Below are 15,578 nucleotides of genomic sequence, written 5' to 3' on the forward strand. Positions count from 1 at the left end.
ACGACATCTTTCCTTCTCACTATCACGCATTAGTTTCGCTTCCCCACCCGCCATTTAAAAAAACACCTGACGTGGCTCATTGTCTGCTTGAATTATGCAGAAACGGGCAGAGTTTCAGCCATGTCATTTATTTTGTTGCAAAGGGGATAAATTGTGCTTTACAATGGTAATGACATTACAGTTGATCTGGAAGTATTACATTTTTGGGGCGCTAAAATAAGGGCAATTGTACGGACCAAAGTGATGTACGAGTTTACGTGAGTTTACTATAGATACAGTACACTTTATCTTGAAATGAAACCCCTTTCTGTAAAAATTAGAAACGTGTAATATTTGAAAATGTAGCTAGCTAACGCATGATGGATGCATCTCCCTGTCACGGATGCCATGCCACAGTTGCCCTTAGTTTGAAGATGTAATCCGGAGACAGGTGTTTTCTCCATCTCTTTAGCCATCATATTCTAATTCCACTGATTTCGAAACTCGATCCTCCAGAAAGTGGAGAGCAACACTTATACAGCTCCACTACACAATACATTTTTTTAAAGCAGCGTTCGACAGGATTACCAACACAGACTGACCAGCTCAAATAGACAGAAGCCTGCTATGTGGCAGACCAATCGGAACTCTTCTCTTGGCATGTCCAGGCCACTCATTATCCCAGACAATCATGGCCAGTGGGAAGGTTCGCTCACTTTTTCTGTGGCTTAACCAACAAGGCTTGTAATTTAACAATTTTATTCGTATTTACAGATGGCATACACGTTTGTTATTAAGCACATGAAAGTTCAAAAAAGTTAATTCTTAGCAATAACATTTTATTTGATACTTAAGTATATTTAAAATCAAGTACTTTTAGACTTTTACTCAATTAGTATTTTATTGGGTAGCTTTAACTTTTACTTGTGTCATTTTCTATTAAGGTATATTTTACTCAAGTATGACAATTGGGTACTTTTTCCACCACTGTGTACTTCCTGTTGACGAAATTCATGCTAATGTTGGGTTTTTGAACTAGCGCCCAATTGACTCCCATTATTTCCTTGAAGGAGAGCTCTCCTTGTCCCAGAATTGCCAGAATGCACTGCATGGCCCATTGACGTAGCATGGGCAATGTGCACAATGGGCATTAATACGATTCCTATGGAATTTCCCATCTCCTCAAAAGTTTCTCTGTTGTTGCGAATTCCAGACTCCACTCTGTGAGGCACATCAATCTGTAGGTTGAACATGGTGAGATTGTAGACTCCTAAATTGATAGTGCAGTTTGTTGATAGTGCCAGCCGATAGAAAAAGCATTACATTGTGGATTTTGTAGTCAACTTGAGCTGCAAAAGATTTCCACAACGATTTTCACATGTTGCTACCAACATTATTATAACGCCAAAATCAAACATTTGTTCACAAAAAAATATTGTTCTCACGTATTCATGTTATTTAACACTGTAAATTATAGGAATGAGTGGTTTTGGGTGGAATTTTCCTTTAACACACTGGGTTCTTTTTTATTTATTTTATTTAACCCTTATTTTACCAGGTAAGTTAACTGGGAATACATTCTCATTTGCAGCAACAATCTGGGAAATAGTTACAAGGGAGAGGAAGGTTGATGAATGAGCCAATTGGTAGATGGGGATGATTAGGTGATCTGTCCATGATGATATGAGGGCCAGATTGGGATTTTAGCCTGGACACTGGGGTTAGCACCCCTACTCTTAGTTACCACAGAGAGTCAGGACATCTGTTTAATGTCCCATCCAAAAGACACCACCCCTACACAGGGAAATGTCCCCAATCATTGCCCTGGGGCATTGGGATATTTGTTTTAGACCAGAGGAAAGAGTGCCTGCTACTGGCCCTCCAATACCACTTCCAGCAGCATATGGTCTCCCACCAGGACCAACCCTGCTTTAACTTAGGAGGCAAGCTAGCAGTGGGATACAGGGTTGTATGCTGCTGGTTATGCTGCTGGTTCAATTTGACAAGTAGTTCACAAACCACTCCGAAGCATGACAAGTAATCCCAATACACTTCTGCACCAAGACAGTATGGTCCACAGTGTTAAAAGCCTTTGACAAGTCTATGAATACAGATACACAATGTAGCTTCTTATCCAGGGCACAATGCATATCATTCAAAATCTTCAAAGCTGCAGTGACAGTGCTGTGGCTAGAACTGAAACCTGATTGCATACCACTCAAGGTATTGTTTTCCTGGAGGAAGGCTTTAAACTGCTTATTGACTAGGAACTCCAATACCTTTACCAGAACAGACTATTTAGAAATGGGGCGATAGATTTTCAGTAGAGTGGGATCACCTACTTTCAAAAGAGGTAGGACAAATGCTGATTTCTACATCTTGGGGTTTTCATTACATTCTATGGTGATGTTAAAGATGCATGTTAAATGGGGAGCAATGATGTCTGCAGCTAATTGTAGTAGGCGGGGGTCTAGATGATCAGGGTCAGGGGATTTTTTTTTACATCAATTGTTTCAGGGCACTTCTGAAACAGAGAAAGGCAAGAAGGAAAACCAGGAGAATGAGTGCTCGGGAGTGTCAGGTAATTTCACATGGGGCTCATGTTGACCTTAGGTTGATCAAATAATCTGCCTGCATCAAGAAAATGTTGATTGAAAGAGTTCAGAATAGAGGTTATCACAGTTACCACCCGTGAGTCAACCAGCAGTTGTTTAGGGAGCTGTGCATCTTTAAATCTTTCTCTACCTGCCCACATTTGGAGATAGTGGTCTGCTTTCAGCTTTCGGTTCATAGCCACACTCTTATTCCAAAGCCTTATGAATTCAGACTAGTTCATCTGACAACCAAGGGTTGTCTCTGCCCTTAATTTTGTATTGTTTGAAAGGGGCGTGCTTGTTGCATACATCCTAGAATGCTTTATGGAGGTAAGAAAAGGCTAATTTAACATCAGAGATGTTCAACTCTATTCCTGGCAATGTTAAAAACATAATGAAAAAAAACCTGAGTTTCAAACTGCTTCCAGTTTCTTTTCATTATGATACTGTACATGGAGGTAGTTTAGGAATTGTACCATCCCTTACACAAGCAACAGCACAGTGATCACTTATCATTTGCAAATAAACCAGAAGCATTAAAACGATGTGGAGTGTTTGTTAAAATAAGAACAAACAAAGATGATTTTATAGGACACCTTGCAAACAATTTTTAACAATCTGATTAAAATTATAGGTATTACAAAGATTCTTGAGTTGATCAGAGTTGGATGTCAACCAGTCTAGGTTCAGGTCAGGTCGCCCATAAGCACAAATTCAGATTTCACATTCTGTGATAATAATTCAAAAATGCAATCCAGAGAGCCAGCAATCGCAGACGGGGGTCTATAACAACAGGAGACAACAAGATTCAAGGATGCACAGAGATTTATATTCAAGGACAAATATTCAAATTGCTTGGGTTTGGTAACAAAGGTCAGAATGGTTGCCAAAAAATTTGTCTTTTATGTATATAGCAACACTACCACCCTTAGATTTGAGATCTGACCAAAAAAACATTCTAAACATCAATGCAGTTTAGAATTAGATTTTTTTTCCAGGTTTCAGAAAGACCCAGATGTATTTATGCTCTCTACGGTTTTAATCCAAATATTCACAAAATCAAGTTTCGAAAGAAGCCTTCTTACATTTATATGCAGAAACGTCAGACCATTCTTACTTTTTAATTCAGATGGGGTAGAAATGGTTAGGTTGGATTCCACATTTCCTGACAGTAAAAGCAGTAAAATAATGGCAAGTCTAGATAGAATTTTACAACTTTTGGATTCAGAGACTAAAGTTGAGAGGAACAAGTCTTTAATACAAGGTATTTCAAAAGGTGCGTACAGTCCAGAGACATAGTTAAATACCGAAAGAACAATCCACACATGTAAACGCAAGCATGCGGTTTCTCCCATGTCGATTGGGAAAAACTGGCAAAGTTATCCAGTACAATAGCCTGGCAAGCGTATGGTTTCTCCCAGGATGCAACATGGGAAAAACACCCACATTTCTCAGCATTTAACCTGTTTTGGAGACTGGTTTTTGTTCGAAATTTCGAATGACTGGCGTGCCCAAAGAAAACTGCCTGTTACTCAGCCCCAGAAGCTAGGATATGCATATACTTGGTAGCATTGGATAGAATCCACTCTGAAGTTTCTAAAACTGTTAAAAAATGTCTGTGAGTATAACAGAACTGATATAGCAGACGAAAACCCAAGTAAAATCCAACCCGGATTCTTCTTTTTTTTTAGGTCACAGGCCATTTCAGTGCTTGCCTATGGGAAAGACAAATAGATGGGACCCAGATTGCAGTTCCTATGGCTCCCATTAGATGTCAACAGTCTTTAGAAAGGGTTTTAGGCTTGTTTTTAAAAAAATGAACAAGTAGTTGGAAGAACTATAAGGTGTCTCTCATTAGAAAAGTGGTCTTGTTGGCTTGTGAATGAGGTGTGCGCTCTTCGTTATTTATCTTCCCTATTCAACATACTATTCTCCATCTTAAATATTATAGTTTATTTCGATGTTAGAGTACCTGAGGATTAATTAGAAACATTGTTTGACTTGTTTGGACGAACTTTACTGGTAACTTTTTGGATTAGTTTGTATGCATGTTGAAAGAGTGGATTACTGAGATAATGGGCGCCAACTAAACAGACTTTTTTGGATATAAAGAAGGACTTTATCGAACAAAACTACCATTCATTGTGTAGCTGGGACCCTTGGGATTGCAAACAGAGGAAGATCTTCAAAGGTAAGTGATTTATTTAGTCGCTATTTGTGATTTTGTGATGCCTGTGCTGGTTGAAAAAGTATTTTGGTGTGGGAAGCTGTCCTCAGATAATCGCATGGTATGCTTTCGCCGTAAAGTATTTTTGAAATCTGACAACCCGGTTGGATTAACAAGAAGTTACGCTTTTAAATGATGTATGACACTTGTATTTTCATGAATGTTTAATATTACGATTTTTGTATTTTGAATTTCGCGCTCTGCAATTTCACCGGATGTTGTCGTAGGTGTCCCGCTAGCGGTTCATGCGCCTTAGAGGCATAACCATAGAAAACTTCAATAAGTAATCTATAATAAAATAACAATAAAGGCCAAGTAATACAATCTTAAATGCATACAAGTTCCTTAGTCAAAGCTCACAGATGTCCACAGGCTTCAGGTACAATTCAGATCAGAGACTGAAGTTTGTAAGTGTACGTGTGTGCTGAAGCAGTGAGCGAAGCTTAGGGGTACCTGTACCAGACGGGGGGAGCAGGCCTGTGTAATCAGGAGCAGACCGAAAGGTGGTGGCCAAGCAGTGCAGCACACTATGGGAGTAGCCTAGGTATCACACTCATTTGGTAGAGGCTTGTGTCGGGAGGCTGGGTAGAAGAGGAGGCTTTCAACCAGGCAGGTGCATGGCCCAATGTGGTTAGGTAGACAGGCAAGGGCAGCAGGCAAGGGCAGCACCTTCTAGTGGAAAATGTATATAGCAAGTCATTTCTTGACTATATCAAAATATTACCGGAGTATTTGGAATTATTTTTAAAAAACACACGCAAACAAACAGAAGCGCACAAGACACACGGGTTCAGCTGCCGTGTTGGTGGGAATATGGACATATACTTTTTTAAATGTATTTTTTTACTTATTCCTAATCGGATTACTGAAGGAAATGGCCTTGGCTTTCACCTGGAATTGTTTATTTATGTTGGACAAAAAAATAAATAATTCAAACAATATTTAAATTCCATGCATCTTATAAAGGCTTCATAAACACTACATAAATGTGTCACAAATCATCTATAACCGTATGTCATGCTCTATAAAGGGTTCATAGCCCACTATGTCAAATATGACAAAAAGCTGTGCTTTATAAATGGTGGCATAAGCACTGCTTAATAAAGGCTTTATAAATCATATTAAATTGAGGCTTCACAGAGTATTTTTTAAACTTGTCAGGCATTTTTGGTAGAGCATTGCAACACCAGGATAGTGGGTTCGACTTCCGTGACCACCCATTCTTAAAAATGTATGCACACATGAGACTGTAAGTCGCTTTGTATAAAAGTGTCTGCTAAATGGCATATATGATTTTGTATTATATTACTCGAAACCAAATATTTCACCTTCTTTATTACTTTACATGTGATAGTCAAAATGGGGGAAAGGGCCATGAAAAACACCATTTTTCTTCATTCAGATGACTCTGGGTAAGTAGAGAAATGACCTACATCTCTCAGTATCCTTTTTAAACAGTGCTTTACGTGCCCATGCGGTGTTTGTTATGTTATGTTAGCTCACAAAACAGAATATCCTTTCAACCTTAATAAATAAAGCATTACATTTAGAGGATTTGCTTTATATTATCAAGTACTGGAGTTATGTAGGCCTAATGTGTGACAAGTTGCAACACATGACACGATAACTAACTTGAAAGATCAAGTGTTTTAAGCACCTAAGTAAATGTTCTTTCCAAGACATGTCACATGCCTGTATTTTATTCCGTAACATCCCCAAAGTTAGGAGAAAAGGGTTTAATAAAATACACAATATCATTATAAGAGCCGGTGGATCCATGAATAAACAACTGATCAAGTGGTCTGCTCTGCTCAGCTCACTCCCCCACTTGTCTCAGATCTACCTCCCTGGCAGGCTTGTCAAATGAGGGATGACACTAATCATGTTAAAGTGAGATGGGCTGGTGGGATTCTCCTGACTTTGATCAGAGTAATGACATTGTTTCTAATCAACCTGATTCACATGAATTTCCCTGTTTGCCTACATTACCGGTTCACTCCACCTTTCTGACTGGTGTTTTTCCCACGTATACCATAAATTAATTTTCCTCTCACCCACTCCATACTTCAGACAGGTTCAGATTAATCCTCATGGTGTGTAAAGGTGTTCAAAACAGCAGGTTTGAAACAGAACATGAGATAAAGTTTAGAATGAGTCATTGTCAACCTTACAAAGGTTAATTTTAACACATTGTGACTAATAAGATGGACTTGAGCATTCATTCAGCGTCCCCACCATGGCATGTCCATGATCATCCTCTCCCACTGCCTCCCTCGGTCCAGACCGATCTCATTTCCGGGGCTCCCGAGTGGCGCAGGGGTCCAGCACACTGCATCTCAGTGCTAGAGGCATCACTACAGACTCTGGTTCGATTCCAGGCTGTATCACAACCCGGCCATGATTGGGAGTCCCATAGGGCGGCGCACAATTGGCCCAGCGTCGTCCGGGTTAGGGATTGGCCTGGGTAGGCTGTCATTGTAAATAAGAATTTAACTGACTTGCCTAATTAAATAAAGGTTAAATGAATTAACACTGGTAGAGTTAGTTACTTTCAGGAAGTTTCTTATGCACTCTGACAAAACAGATATCTATTCCCACAAACAATGATGAGTTTGTCAGGGCACAGTCATTTCACTGGATCTGTGAAGGAATTGGATGAGTGAGTGCTTAAGTGTAGGAGAATGTTGAAGTTGGGGTTGCTTAGGGCTGTGGTTGCACAGAGACATTTGCCTTTAAGCTTTGTTTTTGGGGAGCTCGTCTCTGTGCAACAGTCCATTATTTTCTCTGGCTCGCTCTCCAGAGCCCATGGGACTACTCCTGTCCAGCATGCTGACACAAATCTAACAAATGATTGCATGCAAAAAAGGCCGGGCAGGGGGGGTGAAAGGGGCTAAAGACTATATTTATCCTATGTCTTATTCCCATAATGTGACTCTGGGAAAATCCTAATTTCATCTTCAGTGTCAGTTTTTGTGAGGAACATTACACTTCAGTTGGACAGTTGCACCAGTCCCATATCTAGAGAAAAACAACTTTGGTGAAAGAATCCTGTGAAAACCCATGAAGATTTCACTTATGATTGGAGAGTGATTTGGAGCCTCCTAATTGAAATTGCTACAGATCCAGGTTTACCCCCTGCCTCTCTTCCCTTCCCCTGTATTGACATTGGCAGGCTTGACACAAGGCCAATATGAGTGTGACACTTGCAGAATCAAGCCTCTATTCATGCATGCAGCCACTCAGGCCTACAGCAGAGAGTGTGGAACCCCAAGGGGGAGTTGGTGATGATTGCCTGGCGTTTTTTTGATTATATGAGGTCCGCTCTCTTGTTTTGTCAGGGATTCTTATTGGATTTTGGACTTTTTTAGAAGTTGGACTGCTATTCATGACTCACTCAGAGTGTGTTGGTGAATAGGCTATGTCGAACTCAGCCCTAGCAGACACTATAGACTGTGAGTAAAGGAAGACCACCAACATACAACCACTGCTCAATGTGCCCCCTCCTAATGACCAATAACCTTGTACCATTCTGTCCATTCAGTGAAGATGCGTTTTAATGGGGTCACCTTGTCTCCTAATTCAACAGTCAACTGCTGTATTTCATCCCTTCATTGGGATTGAGTGTGTCATTGCTAAGTCCCCGACTCAAGCATTAGATCAATCATCATCTTATACAAACCCTCAATTGTCAAGCGATGCACAGTCTTTGAAAGTCTTTTTTTCATCTGTCTGTTCTCTGCTGATGAAAAGATCTCTATTTTAGAAATGGTTTGATGTTCTAGAGATGACATTGTGAACCCATTGCGGTTTGTGGTTTCTGAATCTGAGGGATATTTAAAAGTGAGGGAGGAATATAGACAGGATTTGAAAGGATATTTGATTTTAACTTTACACTTTGCTGAAACTGCCTGGATTTGCTAACAGGTGCGGATATCAGAGCTAAGACCTATTACAGGAGAGTGTTCTGTGTCTTCTAAAATTATTCAGAAATTCTACAAAGACTTAAGCATGAGCAAGTAACTCTCCTACGCTACAGTACATTTTCTAAACGACTATCCACCCTCTCCACCTGTGCTATGTTAGCCGTTAATTGCTGTGATCTACAGTCATTACTGACCTTTAAATGGACACCTCTTTCTCTCTAGGTGGCTAGTGGAGAAGATGTCTTGACCCAGATATATCTTATTGACTATAGATGCCCACGTGTCTATCTCTCTCTAGGTGGCTAGTAATTGAGTATCTTACTGACCTTATATACCTAACTTCCCTCTCTGTAGGTGGCCAATGGAGGAGTATTTAAATGTCTCTCTCTGCAGGTGACTAGTGGAGGAGTATTTTACTAATCTTATATACCCACTTTTCTCTCTAGAGGTGGCCAGAGGAGGAGAATATCTTACTGACCTTGGATACCTACCTTCTCTCTCTGCAGGTGGCCAGTGGAGGAGATGCTACCCAGGGGCAGGTGGAGATCTTCTCCCTGAACAGGCCCACACCACGCCCAGTAAAGAGCCTCCAGGTGGGGGCCCCAGTGAGGTGTCTGGAATATGTGCCTGAACCCAGCACCCCAGAGGAGATGGAGGCTGTGGCCCTCAGGAGCCCTACTGGGGTGGGGAACACCATTTGTCTGGGACTGGATGATGGAAGGTGAGGTCAACACAGCTTTTAGAGAAATTGCCAAATACAATGGTGTAAGTTACATTTAAGTAATGTGGATGGATGCATGGATGGATGATGATGATACAGAAATATTATTGTATTTATTATTGTTGGTCACCACTATTATCCTACTTACAAAGTCTATTTGTTTTGACAGAGAGTCATATTCTGTATCACCATGCAGTATGTTAGGTTAATCTCAAGACTAACAAAATCTGTCAATAGTAGATGGGACGAAGAAATCAGAGTTGATTTCATACACCTCGAATCCTGGTGCTCAACCATATCTTATTTTCCCATCTACTGTTTATATTTTCAGATTTTACTGCATGTAATAGTTGAATCTCAGACTGTTACAGTCCTGGTGATTACATTACTTTCTAAGAGAAAACAGTCCTCCTGCATCTCATATTGCCAGTTGACTGTAGTTATTTTCCTCTGCAATTTGTTTGTTAATCATTTGGGCACCAGAATAAAATGAAAAGTGTGCAGTTTATTTGCTTATGTTGACTCATTCACTATATGTGTCCTGAGAGGAGGGAAAATACAAAGTGTAATAGAAGCACAATTTCAGCATTTATTTTTGTGGAACACAATTGACTGTCAACTAGTTAACGTTCTCTTTCGAGAAATAAATATATTTTTCCAAAGGTGTGCATTTGTTCATTGTACATTTAGGAAAAATGTGCAGAACAGTCAGTGAAGTTCAGATGGAATCTTAAACACAAGAAAGAGCAAGGGGCTGCACACACACATTATAAGGTACAAAGTGCCCAGTTACATCAAGGTACCCAGTCTTCATAAATGATGTTCATTTATCATGTACAGTGTACATTGTTCCTGCTCCTTTTGCCACCAGCATCCTGGTGTATGGCAGTGTGGACACTGCAGCCCAGTGCCTGTTGACCCTGTGTAACCCTCAGCGCTGTCCTGTCCTGTGCCTCAAACACTCCATCAACTTCCTGTTCGCTGGGCTCAGAGATGGAACCATGATGGTGTATGGACGAAGTAATGGTGGTAAGGTCTTTCCAAGGTCTCCCCCTGTATGTCAGGAAGATAGTCATCAGATTTCAATCCAAAATGACAGAATTGTTGAATCATCACATTACTAACATAGCAATTTATTTAATGTTAGCTACATAGAAGTATATGTTTCAAGCCATCACCATTATAGCAAGGAAAGCAATCACTGCACAATTAAAGCAGGAGAATGGAATAATTTTATAATTACGTTACGCCACTAATGCTCTTAGCTAGTAATTTGTATTAATTCAGGTAATCATTTCATTCACTCATTTGCCTACTGTAGCAACAATGTTTAAGCATTGTATTGTATGAAATGTGACATTAAAATGGAATAGTTATTTTGATATTAGACATTATTAACATTATTAAAATGGCTTTTAATTAAGTAATCAATCATATTAGTAGTGCAAATGTTAATCTTATTGTTTCCTTGTTTCAATTTATACATCTTTCAAATTCCCATGTATGTCTCTTTCTTTTGCAGTGAATGCCTCCGTGAGTGTGTGAGAAATATAATTCTGCATGAGGAGACGTGCTATGAGTGATAGGATTTTCAGGGAATCCATCAAGTGGATGCGTTTGCAAAAGGCCAATTAATTTCAGACAAGCAACCTTGGAAAATATTTGAAATACTTAAAATACCTATTTTCATGCCCATTCTTGGTGATCTTCGCTACCAGTTAGTGTAAGGAAATGACTCCTGAAGTCACCATACAGTGGTTGGTGTGCTCATGTTGTGGTCAGACAGGCATATCATAGGACTAGGAGCACCATCTCAACACTCATTCTCCCAGTAGGTCATCACAGCCTGCGGTAGCACAATGGCTGCCCGGTTGCGGTGTGGTGCGTCTTACCTGGCTGTGTCAGTGTGGCTGCCTGCATCCACCCAGCACTCTGCTGTCCTCTCACCTCCAGCCAAGCAGAAAGGATGATTAATTACGCCAGTGTGCTGCGTGCCGATTAAATATTACTATTCATGTTATGTAAAATAAATAAATAATAAAGAGGTAGAAGACAGGGAAAAAGCTCTGGAGTGGAGCGTGGATGGTGCCAGGCAATGTTTGTGCATTCTGCACAGCTGTTAAAGATTGATGCCCCTGGATGGCACACTGCTGCCTGGAAACCATGTCTGCAAGAGTAGGAAAATATCAAGTCTTCACATGGGATTTCTATCAAAATGCATATGAATAGCCTGCCCAGCACATTGTTGCTTAGCGGAAAATCCCAATTTCTTTTCTTATAGAAATATAATTCATACTGTTCATAGTGTTGAAGGTCTGGGCTTCAGAAACGTATTTAGAAAATCTTTTGATGGTCTGAAACCGTTTTTCACAATTTTCCAGTGTTTTGCGGTGGTGCGTGTGGTAGAGCTGTGACATGGCCAAGGCTTGTGCATGGGGCTAGGGGGACTTAAAAGAAAGTGAATTAAAACATGTGGAAGAATGACATTTAGAACCCGCCAAGCAATTAACCTGAGGAAGTCAGAAGGCATTGTGAAGCTATTCTGATTTGAAAGGCATGAAATAAACAACTCAAAATGTTAATTAAATGGCTGGGCGCACTTCCTTCTCTAATTTTGCTTCATTAAAGCACAGCAAAGGAAAAGCTTATGTAAGGTGCTTCATAATGCACTGCCAGGGTAGCTGCAATGGGTGCCCTGTGTTTACAACTCAAAGGAAAAATGTCTGCTTCATTTTCACACCGACGGGCGGAAAAATGAAGTGGCGATAAGGAGGTTAGGAAGCTGATTAAATTGTATGGCAGTTGTTAGCATTTGGATGTTAGGAATGCCTTATTGTTTAGTCTCAAAGAATAGTCCACAGACACTTTGTTTTCATCAAATTGTGATTCACGCTGGTTTTTGTGTGTGTGCGTGTATGTCTGTGTGTGTGTGAGTGCATGTGTGCGCACTGCTCATGTGCATGCTTAGTTGCACATGCACGTGTGTGAAACAGTAAGTGTAAGTATTTTCTTGTGTTTTCACTTTGGAATATTTGTCTAGAGAACACCAGGGCAAGTTGCTTGAGTGTAAGTAGAAGCAATGTAGTTTAATTGCCTTGCTCAAGGCAACAGCTGCTGAATCACCACACTGCGCAGTCAAACGGAAAGTTTTGCATGTATTTAAAACATAATCATAAACTGGCGATAACAAGTCATGATTTTGTTAGCTGTTTGAGCAAAACTTTGTTTTGTTCTTAGTATAGTAAGAGTTTAAAGGATTCTGATTCTGAGCATTTGTTGTGTTGTCTTCTCAGGTGAGCTGTGGGAGCCAGACACCTGCAGGACTGTGAGTGTGGGCCCGGAGCCTGTGCGAACTCTTCTGGTACTGGAGGACTCTGTGTGGGCCAGCTGTGCCAACTCTGTGACCGTCATCAAGGGCTCCAGCCTTTCCACTCAGGTACAATAGGAGATGCACCAAGTCCGTTATAGTTTGAACAACAGCACACAAATACAAGCCTCTCGAAATGCTCCAGGAAAGCATCTTCACCTCCATCTTGCATCCTTTTCACAACTGCTTAAGAGCAGAGGCTCATGCACAGAATTGTCTCGACAATACACTGTCCTTTCCTTCACCTAAACACACTTTATGTTGGAACTATAAACTATATTGGAACTCAAAACTCCTTGAGTTCTACATTGATACTTTGACCTAAAGTATTTGTGGGGATGTTGGCATCAGAATGTGTTTTCAGGCAGCAGTGGCTCTTTATGCTTGTACACTTTCCTCCCTGTTCAATTCTCTGGAGATCAGAGCTTAGCCAGCTGAGTGACCACGCAAAGGAGACAAGGTTATGTCTGGCTCGTCCCAGCGTATCCCCTCTGAATGGTGAACAGGCATGTGTGCTTGCGTCGGTGCTGGTTGCACCTCTCTTTGTGGGGGTGGGGGGTGGGGGTGGGGGGGTGTCAGGATCGTGATCGCTCAGACTTACCCCTCTTCTACTTTAGGGGTCTAGCCCGCTTGCCTAAGTCAGAAAGAGCCTTATTGTCCTCCTCCCCACACTCCTCCTGTGTGTGTGCTTGAAGGGACCCTTGTGTGTGCTCTGCATTATGACAGAGCCCTGGGAATGACCCATGTGCCCTAAAAAAAAAGAGGCCTGTCATCAGAGCCTAACCAGGCAGGACTGTGAGGATGCAGGGCATGGCATGACATGTCTCCCTCCCTCCCTCCCTCCCTCCCTCCCTCCCTCCCTCCCTCCCTCCCTCCCTCCCTCCCTCCCTCCCCCTACTTCTCTTTTGAAGAGAGGATGATGCTTACTCCCCCTCCCTCTCCTCCCTGTCCTACCCATGCCCACTCCCCTCCTTCCTTCACCTCCGTGGCTGTGGATTTGCTCCTCCTGAGAACAGACACCTTGTCACCCAGTGTAATGCAGGGCTAATGAGCTGTTCAGGCATTGGGGCTTTAGCGCTGGGTCTTTAGCCTGCAGTGATTCTCCCCTCTGCTGATGAAGGACTTGGTGCTGCTGTTTGTGTGACAGAAGTGCTGGGTGGAAGGGGCATTTTACCTCTGTCACACTGCTACCACTCTCATGGCTGTAAGCAATGCAGAACTCATCTCGCTAATACCAGTGTGTCAATTGGGTGAACAGTTGTTGCCATCAGTTATTTGACACCATCCATTTTTAGAAGAGACCTTAGTACCAAATATCTGCTCTGATAGGCTCTCCAGGCAGTATCCAATTTTGTCAAGGCTGGCAGTCATGCAGCCCTGTAAACAGATCTCACTTCCACTAACCTCTTCTATTCAATTACCCTACCAGTTAATTCATTATTATTACTGTAGCTATGGCATTGTTTTACATTTGGCCTCACTGGGATACAGGGGACAGATCAAATTGAAAGCAGTCTGATAATGACATATCCAGTGAAACATATGCTAGACAAGGTATCATGATGACAGGGTGTCAACCAATAATTAGCCTGTTAATTAACAATTTGTCTGTTCATGCCAAAATCACTGATTTAAACCCGCCCCATGATTTTCTAATGGTTCACTGACATTTTCAATGCTCTTTTAATTTGATTATTTAAAAAAAACTTTATTTGTATTTAGTTAGTCAATTCTTTGAAATAGGGCTCTTTGGACTTAAATATTTTATAGAATTTAATGGCTGCACTTGAAAATGGAAGGGATGCGATTTCCTCTCTTCCTAGGTGGAGCAGAGCAGGCACCTTCTGCCGCGGAGTCAATTAAAAGAGAAAACACATCAAAGGGTTCTCTACTCTCCCCACTCTCAAACAAAGGAGGTCCCTCTGGCAAGGGCACACAAACAGGTGGTAATCCCCGTCCTCCGGTGCACAGGGGGGAGCACCCCTCCTCAGCCGTCTCCCTGACTAATCTCTCATCCCCGGACTCATGAACCGAGAGTGATAGGAGCGGGGAGACGATGCCAGAGCCAGCCCCTGTCATGGTGCAGACCTCGGGGGGTAGCATGCCTAACTATGATAAGGCGCGCTGCTCTTCCTCAGCTACTCATTAAGAATGTGTGCCTGAAACGCCTCCTCTTTTGCTGTGGTCTTGAGAAATTGGAGGGTGGGAGGAAGATGTATACTGACACAGTAGAAAAGATGCCCCTGTCTGTGAAACATTGGTGCAGTTCATTACAATCTCAAGAGAGACACGCTATAGCCTTTTCTGGGTTGGTGCAGGGTTGTTAATCTCCAGTCATCTGGCCGACTTGGGTTTTGTGAAAGAGCTCTAAAGAGGGGTACTCAAACCTACGCTCAGGCATTCTATTAGTCTTTTGTTAACAAGTAATAGCCAAATGTAATTTGTTAATGGTGTTCATGTGTAATTCACTTTGTACTTTGTATGTCTGAGCACATTAGCAGTGTTGTCCATGGATACAGTGAACTAGAACTCCTGGAGAGGGGTTCTTATGACATGGATGCACAATACTTTATGCATTTGTTTAATGAAGTCATACTGTAGATCTAGGATATTATAACTGCATTATGGATTGGATGTCTACGTACAGAGACATACATTTAACAATGTGCAGAGCAATGGTAAAGAAGCAATTACAGACAGTAACATCACACTGTATATGGTAATCAGTTATCCATAGAAACATATTATAGATTTCCAGATTTCTGTA

The 15,578-nt window shown here is 41.4% G+C and overlaps 1 protein-coding gene across 3 annotated transcripts in view; it reads left to right on the forward strand.

Moving 5' to 3' along the window:
* The window catches only part of LOC139371162 (rho guanine nucleotide exchange factor 10-like protein), a 109,326-nt gene that overhangs the window by 81,185 nt on the left and 12,563 nt on the right, over positions 1 to 15,578 (forward strand). For all 3 annotated transcript variants that reach the window (XM_071111290.1, XM_071111288.1, XM_071111289.1), the window contains 3 exons: positions 9,230 to 9,444; positions 10,316 to 10,473; positions 12,738 to 12,880. In XM_071111290.1, coding sequence (XP_070967391.1) covers positions 9,230 to 9,444; positions 10,316 to 10,473; positions 12,738 to 12,880 — 516 coding nt within the window. The remainder of the gene's footprint in view (positions 1 to 9,229; positions 9,445 to 10,315; positions 10,474 to 12,737; positions 12,881 to 15,578) is intronic.

The sequence above is a fragment of the Oncorhynchus clarkii genome, chromosome 17 (genome assembly GCF_045791955.1).
Source record: "Oncorhynchus clarkii lewisi isolate Uvic-CL-2024 chromosome 17, UVic_Ocla_1.0, whole genome shotgun sequence".
Lineage (NCBI taxonomy): Eukaryota > Metazoa > Chordata > Actinopteri > Salmoniformes > Salmonidae > Oncorhynchus > Oncorhynchus clarkii.